The following is a 9966-nucleotide window of genomic DNA, read 5'->3' on the forward strand; positions in this document are numbered from 1 at the left end:
ATAAATTTCCAGTTCTCTGGGATAAATGTTCAAGAGTACAATTCCTGAGTGGTATGGTAATTGCATGTTTAGTTTTATAAGAAACTTGCAAACTGTTTTTCAGAGTAACTGTACTATTTTACATTCCCACCAGCAAAGTATGAGTGATCCAGTTTCTCTTCATCCATGCCAGCATTTTTGTCACCACCATTTTTAAGTGTGTAGTAATATCTCATTATGGTTTTAACCTGTATTTTCCTAATGACTAATAACAGTTCTTTTCTCATTATGAGCTTGTTTGCCACCTGTATACCCTCTTCCATAAAATGTCTGTTTATACTTTTGGCCCATTTTCTAATTGGATTGTTTTTGGTTTTGTTTCTTGTTGATTGTTTTTTACTGTTGACTTTTGGGAGTTGTCCAAAGTCCCATATATCCCAGATACTAGTCCTTTGTTGGATTGCAAATATTTTAAATTTATTTGCAAGTATTTTCTCCTGTTCTGTATATTTCTATTCTCTAATATATATATTTAAATTAATATATACCTGTGTTTTCAACCTATCCTTATATAATTTGTGTTTTTCTTTCTTCATTTTTCTTTTCTTTATCATCTAACATAAATATACATTCTGCCTATCATTTCCATACATGACCTAATTATATTTAATAAAACTGTCATTCTCAATGTTTTGCTTTTTTGGTTAAATGACTGTTGAGGGTGGGAGGTTGTAATGCGTACTGACAGTATGTTAGAGATTAAGTACATCTGTTCATAAAGAGATGAAAGAGTTTAACTTTGTTACTTTGCTATGCCAAAGTCCAAACAACCAGTTGGAAAATGGAAAATGGAATTATATATATTGCTTGATACCATGAAGTTAACATTTTATTTAAAATATTTAAAAATAATATCCTTATGATCATTTTATCAGATTTGTAAGTTCACCTAATTAGTATGCTTACTATGGTGTACTAATAAGTGTGATTGCATTTTAGTTTATTTCAATTTAAAGAATTCTTCGTCATAGAATTTTAAGTAATGTCAAAATCTTCTGTTGTGTCAACAGCTGCTCTCCAAATGAGTGTTTTATTATAAATGTTGCCTTTTATTATTTCATTGAAAACAACCCAATGGTTTCCGTGATTGAGGGAATGTTTTGTTTAATTTTAACTTTTCTTTCTGTGTTTTAAACTTTTTTTTCAGCTTTTGTTTTGTGTTATATGTTTTGTTTATATGGAAGACTATATTTTGCTTTTTTTTAAAATTTTTCATTTTTAGCAAGCATGGGAATATATTTTTGCTTACACTCTGGGAAAGAGAAGACCCTAAATGTGGCTTAATCAACATTGTAAATCATTTAATTTCTTTCCCATTGAGTTGGATATGTGCCTTGGAAACGTGTGCTTTAGTGGCATATATTTTTGAGTCTAACTAGCTGCCTGCCTGTAATCAGGACTATATCAACTGTTGTCATTCTAAATGTTTCCTTTCCTTTTTTTCAAACACATTTGCCTGATTGACCTTTTTTTTTTCTCTGTCTTTCTATGGGGCTGCTCCAGGAGCCATGGCTAATCATCTTATAAGCAATGCTCTGCTTCGTCCGCATGGTACTAACAATCCCTATAATACATTGCTTGGGGAACCGGCGGTCTGTAACAACCCTTCTGTCAGCATGTACAACGCACAAGGTGTGCTGGAGTTTATCTTAATTTTTTCAAGTGAGAGTCCCAGTTTATGTAGCTTTTATGGCCACATTCTATTTTTCTTTCTTTCCTCCTGCCTTTTCTTTCTTTTGGAAGCAGACGCACAGACTCTTTTTGCCTTCCACCCCTCTTGGTGCTTTTATTTTCCATTTTCCTTAGGTTTTCCTTAGTAAGAAATGGATTCCTTCCTTCTGATAAACAAATGCTTGATTCATCAATATGTGTTTGTTTCTCTGTAATGTTGTAAAATGTATTGTGGTTTGTCAGTACTTTTCTTGTTGTTGATTGATTTCTATATTAAATACCTATGTATTCATTTCAAGAAATGAGATATTTGCCTAAGGTAAGTAAGATAAAGGAAGACTTGATTCAGCAATCTTAAGATCAAGAAAGTAATCTTACTCTGTTATACCATGAAGCACACTCTAGGCACAAACATCACTACTGATGAAAGCACTTAGATCAACTCCATGGAAAACACTGAAATAAGCTGTGGTGGAAAGAACAGTGAATTGAACAGTAGCAGATCAGGTTCTACCATAGCTTGATATTGCCTCTATGAACTGGCTCAGGAAGGTCATGAAATGCTTTTTCTACTGTGGCTGCATGTTAAAAACAAGGGTTTTGAATATGGTTTCTCTGTATATCCTCCAACTTTAAATGATTTAAAAATTTAATTGTATCTCAAACACATAAGCATAAATCTCTTTAAAACCACTTACAACCTAAGCATTTTTATGTGACTTTTTACCTTTTCTAAGCTAAAAAATGTATTGGGGCACAAGAAATTAAAAATATTCATATCATAAATAAAGTGACCACAGGAAAAAATTATTCAAGTAAAAGTGTCATAAAAGAAAAATTTTAGTCAGTGATACACCTATTTAAAATTATATTTGAAAGAAAATTCACAATAACGAAGAGACTTCAGTGTTCCTTCAAGTTGCATGAGACAGATTAGCAATATTTTAAATTTTTCCCAGACAATCTTGAATAAAATTTCTATTATCCTCTTTGGGAATCTTTGTGTGTGTGTGTGTGTGTGTGTGTGTGTGTGTGTGTGTGTGTTTCCTTCTCAGTCAGAGGTAAAAGATTAGTGGCATGAGTGTGAAAAACTTGGTGTGCATGCTTATTCCAGACAAGCATGTTTGTTGCAACATGGTCATTGGGTGTCTAAAACCATCTGAGTTTCCCAGGTGACACCTTGTCAGATATGAAGGATAATTTTAAATTATTTCAAAAATACCAAAGCCAGTAAGTCAGAAGTAACTTCAGGAATAGTCAAGTTGTTTTCCAATAGGATTAAATAATTAAGCAAACTGTCAGTTTTATCCAGTTTCTTAAGGGCCTACACCTAAGAATCATAGACTTAGAATCAAAAGAAGAGATAGAACTCATTGAATCCTCTTTACCACATTGTGGACGTTCTGTCAACCTGTGCTTAAGTATTTCCTCTAATGAGGCCCTTCCTACCTCAGGATTTTATATATTCAATTGTTGAAATGCTCCATTCGTTATAAATATTTTTTCTTTCTACCAAGTCGAAATTTGCCTCTGGCCGTGATGCTTAGGTTTGCCTTCTAGAACAAAGACGAGCAGAGCATGTTTCTGCTGTCTGTGGCAATCCTTTAAATACTTGAAGGCAGTTAATCTGGCTTCTTTTAGTCCTCCATTTTCTAGTAAAGCAACCTCAGTGCTATCAGTAGGAGAAAGTTTCTTCATGGTTGTCCCCCTTTACATTGTCTACCATTTGTCAATGTCCCTGTTTCATTGTAGCACTCAATGATGTGTATATTACATGATGCACTAAATGTGGTTTGTCAGAACAATTTTGCAGACCTTATAGAGTCTTGTTTGGGGTTTTCTCTTTATTTTCATTTGGCTAAATGACATAAATGTGTCATTAGAGTATTGTAAATTGTTCTGACATATTAATAAGTTTTGAAAGATGTTAAATGAAGATTTACACCATATTTGCATATTAAATCTAGTCTACATTATTCACCTTATGCAAAGAGTTGTTGGAAATTGTTTTAAAATAAGTAATAATTTAGATCATATTTTGTTTAGCTTTTTTGATTATTCAGATATAATTTCTAATGTCTTAAATAATGAAAAACTAACAATCATTAATCTGTATGTTTTCCTTAATTCAGTATCTGCCTTCTTGTCTTATTTTACTCCTGGTATCCTAAGTTAGGAGATTTTTCTAAGGATGGAACACTATTATAAACACTATCAAAGTGAAATTCTCACGACAAAATTTAAAATAATACCATATAAATCCAAAGTTTTATTCCTATCGAGCCTATTACTGAATATTGCTATTAAGATTATCAAAAAATACACAAAGGATTCTTCGGAATGGATTTGATGTTTATGCCAGTAAATTAAATTCTACTGACTTTTCTTAAAAACAAAAGTAAATAATTTTATTATTGGTTTTCAGAGTCAGAAATGGAATTGTTCAACTACTTTATGTTTTAATATTTTTGAGATGTTAAGAAACTATGGTAGTGCTTAAAATAATTTTTTTACCACTGAACAAAGAACTTGGTGATTGTCATATTGCTACTAATCTTATGCTTTCAGATGAATGCACTTATATTCTTACTGGCAAGGTGAAATCTTACATGAAATATAGGTGGCTCGGTATGTACTGGAGTGGTTTATGTTGAATTACCACTTGGTTCTGTTCTGTTGGTCCTTTAATTCTGTTGTACCAATGCCATCCAAGCAAAGAAGCATTCAGATTTAAAGTATCCATTTTTGTTTGTGATGCCTTTATTTAAAATATGTAAAGATATGTTACAGTATTACTAATGCATATAGAGTTAGGAATAAAGATGAATAATATAATTTTGTTATATTAGATTCAGATTCTATCTGTGGAAATATTTAAAACTTCATGCATAGTATTTCTGGACCATTATCTTCTTGTCAGTATTGGAGAATTTAGTTTTTGTTAGATAAATCTCATTATAGATTAACCTGTCAACAAAATGTGATATAGAGAAGTCATGCTTTTAGAAGTTAATTTACATTTTAAAGTAATTTAATTCAATTCTAAAACTTTAAAGAAAAACATATCTTTAGGATAGGATATAGTGAAGAATACATTATAGTTGTCAAGAATACAAGGTTATGGTATAAAGTATATAAATAAATATTCTGTTATAGCTTTCAAAGCCTAAGGCAGATGTGAAGAGAAGGAGGTAGATAGTAGTGCATGGAGTCAATCTAGAAGATTCCCATTATGATCCCAGTTCTGCCACTGTTAGCAGAAGTGGTGTTAGATAAGGCTCAGTCTCTTGTGGTTGAAGCTTCCTCATCTTAAAAAGCAGGAGCTGAACTTCAGTTATCTCTTATGTGCTTTCCAGTTCTAAAATGTTATCATTTACGGAAGGAGCCATAATGAGCCTACTAGCAATTTCCATCTGTTGCTGTACTAGTTTGGCTTTTTATTTCCAATTCTTTTTCTAAATGTGTTTTGAAACTTTAAAAGAAATTTTCTCTGCATTTTGAAATATTGTTGGTCTTTTGCTGAGAAGCAAATCGACTTTTAAAGTACAAAAACAGTATCTCTAAAGCAACGGCTAAATTATAGCAAGTTGGAATCTCTTGAAGTGATATAGCCCAATGACTTCGCTGGTTTTTATTTTGTGATGATTTAACCTTCTTATAAACAAAATCAGCAAGAGCAGGTTTTTTGACAGGATTAAAATATGAGGGTTTTCTTTTTTAAATAATTTTGCTACTATTGTTTTTAAAGGATTAACTTTTAAAATGTTAGATTGCATATGATTGTGCAACAATCCAGAGGAAAACCTGATATTGATTGGTGGTATTTTTTCCCCCTCACATTTTCTCGATACAGAATAATGGTTGCATTTAACCTTTTTCTTTCTCCATAGTTATACAACTTTTGAATATGAGCTCCAGAAATGACAGTATCGATCAGTATAATTTACAAATGATAAAAAGCATTTGTATAGGTACAGTGGGAGAAAAATAACCTTTGTACATGAAAAGAGAAGATACATAAGAGAAAACACAATTATGAAAAGTTCAAACTGTGGTATTTTTCTCTGTATATAAACGAAAGAATTTATTTATAATCTTACTGAAAAATTTTAAAGTTAAATGACATTCCTTAGAAGCAAGTATGTCCTAACCTATACACACACACATATACATAATACTGAATTATAGTTGTGGAAATAGTCATAGCTTGCCCTCAAGATTTTACTCTCTTTGGTTGGTGTGATAATTTTAACTTTAAAATAAGTGTGTATTTGTTTGAAATTTACAAACTGCAGAAACGCTTATTAAAGACTCATAAGCATGTATTATGGGGGTTTCTTATTTTCTGACTAACATTTCAGTATTTTTAATTATGATAAACCATGTAACACAGACTCATGAATTTTGGGGCAGCAGAACTATTTCCTTTGACTCTTTTTTCTGCATATCATCAATTTGCTTTTTACTCATGTTTCTTCTATTGTCGCTGTAAGCTTACTTGTTGTTTTTTCTTTCCTTTTCTTCATGCTGTCGTTTAGAGCCCTACAGAGAGACAAGTATGGGAGTAAAGCTAAACATTGCATATCAAATGTAATTTTTTTTAGTTCACTTTTATTGCATCACATATAGATGATGTAGTTATTAAAAACAGTTCATCTCACAATTTAAAAACTAAAGAACCTATGAATCAACTTATATAAATATATGTTAATAGAGATTAGACGCTTTTGTTGTCTGATTCTTTTATTGTGTCACATAACATAGTTGTTAAGTCTCATGTAATGTTTGTGTGAGTTAAATTGTTTTTAAATTAAGCATTTATTTTTGCTAAGTAATTCATAAACTTTTAATTTTCATTACTACATTCCATCATACAAATACATGTCACATGCAACATACCCAGTTTATTTAACTATGGCTGTTTTCAAGCCATACCCAATGCATTGACAACAGAAATAATAAACACATGTTTCAATGCATCAGTTGCTCAACCATAACCATCAAGCCTACCATAGCAGCCTCTGCAGCAGCAATCACCCATCACATATGGCCCTTTAAAAAGCATTTACTTTTATTTTTTCTTAACATTGTGGATTTGTCTACAAGATATCTTATAACATGAAAATAAATCGCTTCACCCTATGTCTGTGATGGCTGCTTTTTTAATGTATTTAATGCATTGCTATTTTTGAAAACTGTGTTACTTGAATACAGAGTATGCATCAGAAGTCCATATAAAAATTGTTATATTTGGGATACTTTATTTAAACAAGTAATAAACTAGTTCAGTTTTGGTAAACATAACTGCATCACAGATATAGAATGAATGCTATATTTTCACAAGTTAGTGATGTTTTGACAAGTTTAATAGAATTCTTCAATTAATTGTTCTATAAAGAAATACCCTTTATTATTTAGCAGTATTCGTTTCATGTTTGTGTTTTATTTTCTTTTGTGGTTGCATTCGGAGAGATTTATGGAACTATTATAGATCCTTGGATTTCTGTTCAAGAAAATGCAAAAACCTTGAAGAAGCATGTGGTCAAATTTATTTCACTGCAGCTGTTTCTTCCCAGAATAAGACATTTAATCTCTTTTAAACCCAAAGTTTAATATGCACACAAAGTCATCACTCGTTATGAAATGGAACCTTCAATACTGACACTGCGTTTTTAGGAATCAGATCCCCCATGTCTTTACAGTCTTTTGTAGAATTATCTAATGACCCTAAACAATTACTAATGGATTAATATATAATAGTAACCAAAGTACTTATAGCAGAAAAAAAAATTGGAAAGTAAATCCAAATATTTTTGTTTTGAAAGTTCCTATGTGCAAATTATTTTGAAGTGCCATTTATTTGACTAGGCATTATTTCATGACTATATCATTCTGACAAATTTAACATAATCCTTTTGTAGTTTTGTGTGTAGGGATTATTTTCAATCTTATAAATTACATATCAGATTATTAGAAACTGCTTGAATCTTTTACTTTGACCAGTATATTCAAAGTACCACAAATGAATTATGTTAATTTTATACCTATTTCAATGTTAAGACAGCACATAAAATTAAAGGTAATGAATTATTGGATTGACTTTGGTGTGTATAAATTGAAAGCTATGAATGACTACAGCAAAATTTTGCGTTTTTTTCCCTAAGTTATAACCAAATATGTTTCAAATACTGTCAAACAATGTTTGTGTGGAAATTGCAAATTTATAGGGTTTTTTAAATTCTTTTAAAGATTTACTTTAAATACTTCCTTTCTGTTTATAAGATTTCTATCAATTGTCCAAGTATACATATACATATAGATATGTACATATAGATTTAATATTTTTTTATTTCCAAACATTTTATACTTAATTAAAATTGCTAGCAATTTATACATACTTCATAGTCGGGTGTTTTTGCTTTTCTGTTTGTGTGTGTGTTGTATGGCCAATTGGATATAAATGTCATAATGTTTTGTAATCTTTTTCAGAGGGGCTTCTGAACAATGCCAGGGATACAAGTGTCATGGATACTCTACCACTGAATGGTAACCATGGCAATAGTTACAGCATTGCCAGTGGCGAATACTTGAGCAACTGTGTGCAAATCATAGACCGTGGCTATAACCATAACGAGACCGCCCTAGAGAAAAAGATTCTGAAGGAACTCACTTCCAACTATATCCCGTCTTACCTGAATAACCATGAGCGCTCCAGCGAACAGAACAGGAATCTGATGAACAAGCTGGTGAATAACCTGGGCAGTGGGAGTGAAGATGATGCCATTGTCCTGGATGATGCCACCTCCTTTAACCATGAGGAGAGTCTGGGCCTAGAACTTATTCATGAGGAATCTGATGCTCCTTTGCTGCCCCCAAGAGTTTACTCCACAGAGAACCACCAGCCACATCATTACACCAGAAGACGGATCCCCCAAGACCACAGTGAGAGCTTTTTCCCTTTGCTAACCAACGAGCACACAGAAGATCTCCAGTCACCCCACAGGGACTCTCTCTACACCAGCATGCCGGCACTGGCTGGTGTGCCTGCCGCAGAGAGCGTTACCACCAGCACCCAGACCGAACCCCCACCGGCCAAATGTGGTGATGCCGAAGATGTTTACTACAAAAGCATGCCAAACCTAGGCTCCAGAAACCACATCCATCAGCTGCATACCTACTACCAGCTAGGTCGCGGTAGCAGTGATGGATTTATAGTTCCTCCAAACAAAGATGGGACCCCTCCAGAGGGGAGTTCAAAAGGACCTGCTCATTTGGTCACTAGCCTATAGAAGATGACAGAAATTTAAGCCAACAAAACTGCTAACACCTGGTTGACTGTTCTGAGTTGATATAAGCAGTGGTAATAATGTGTGTACTCCTAAATCTTTATGCTGTTCTTAAACGACAAACACGAACTCTCAGACTTCTTTTTTTTTTCTTTTTTTTTTCTAAACTGGGATTTTTTTAGGTCAGCCCAGGGGAGAAAGATAATTGCTGAAATTCCCCTGTGCCAGCTTCTTTCCTGTCCTTCCCCCCTCAGATGGAGACTTCATTATGTTAATGAACGAGATTTGAAGAAAATGGCGCTCATTGTGGCCTTGTTGAATTATGTTGTGTTTGTTGTAACATCTCTGATGCTCTGTTACTATAATTACAAGGACCTGATTTTTTAAAAGGCCAGAACACTTGTTTGAAATTAGTAACAATGCTGCATCTAGATTGGAGTGCTGCACAAACATAAAATCAAAGCAAACTATCACATGGTGGTTTTTAGTCGCTCACAGCCTGAATTCACCACAGCGGGAATAGCTGAGGTGTACAAAATAAAACAACAAAATCGATAATGAAATGGAGGGGAATTCTAGAATTATATGCTAAATGCATATTTTATGATTTGCTGTATTAACTGATGATAAAACTAATGGCAGAAAAAAAATTTGAACAATTCTATGTAATGTACAGATACTAGCATTGCACATGTAGTCTGCTTTCTGTTCTTCCAGAATTTGAGTCCTGTTAATGTAGTGGAAAAAAAAGAAATTTTCTTTTTCTTTCGTGCTGGTCTTGCAAGTTTGTCTACCAGTAAGAGAGCAAAGTTTCCTTCCTTTCTTCTTTCTTTCTTCATTTTCTTTTTTTTTTCTTTCTTTCTTTTGTTCTTTTTTTTTTTTGCCTTTTTTTTCTTTAAAATTTCACATGGCAAAAAATAAATAAATAAACAAATAAATGAAGCTATCACTTTATAAGAATCATTTTCTA

The 9966-nt window shown here is 32.7% G+C and overlaps 1 protein-coding gene across 8 annotated transcripts in view; it reads left to right on the forward strand.

Moving 5' to 3' along the window:
- The window catches only part of ADGRL3 (adhesion G protein-coupled receptor L3), an 858517-nt gene extending 849194 nt beyond the window's left edge, over nucleotides 1–9323 (forward strand). For all 8 annotated transcript variants that reach the window (XM_061192347.1, XM_061192340.1, XM_061192343.1 and 5 more), the window contains one exon: nucleotides 8200–9323. In XM_061192347.1, the coding sequence (XP_061048330.1) occupies nucleotides 8200–8999 (800 nt within the window). In that variant the 3' untranslated portion in view covers nucleotides 9000–9323. The remainder of the gene's footprint in view (nucleotides 1–8199) is intronic.
- The last annotated feature ends 643 nt before the right edge of the window (nucleotides 9324–9966 follow it).

The sequence above is a fragment of the Eubalaena glacialis genome, chromosome 5, assembly GCF_028564815.1.
Source record: "Eubalaena glacialis isolate mEubGla1 chromosome 5, mEubGla1.1.hap2.+ XY, whole genome shotgun sequence".
Taxonomy (NCBI): Eukaryota; Metazoa; Chordata; class Mammalia; order Artiodactyla; family Balaenidae; genus Eubalaena; species Eubalaena glacialis.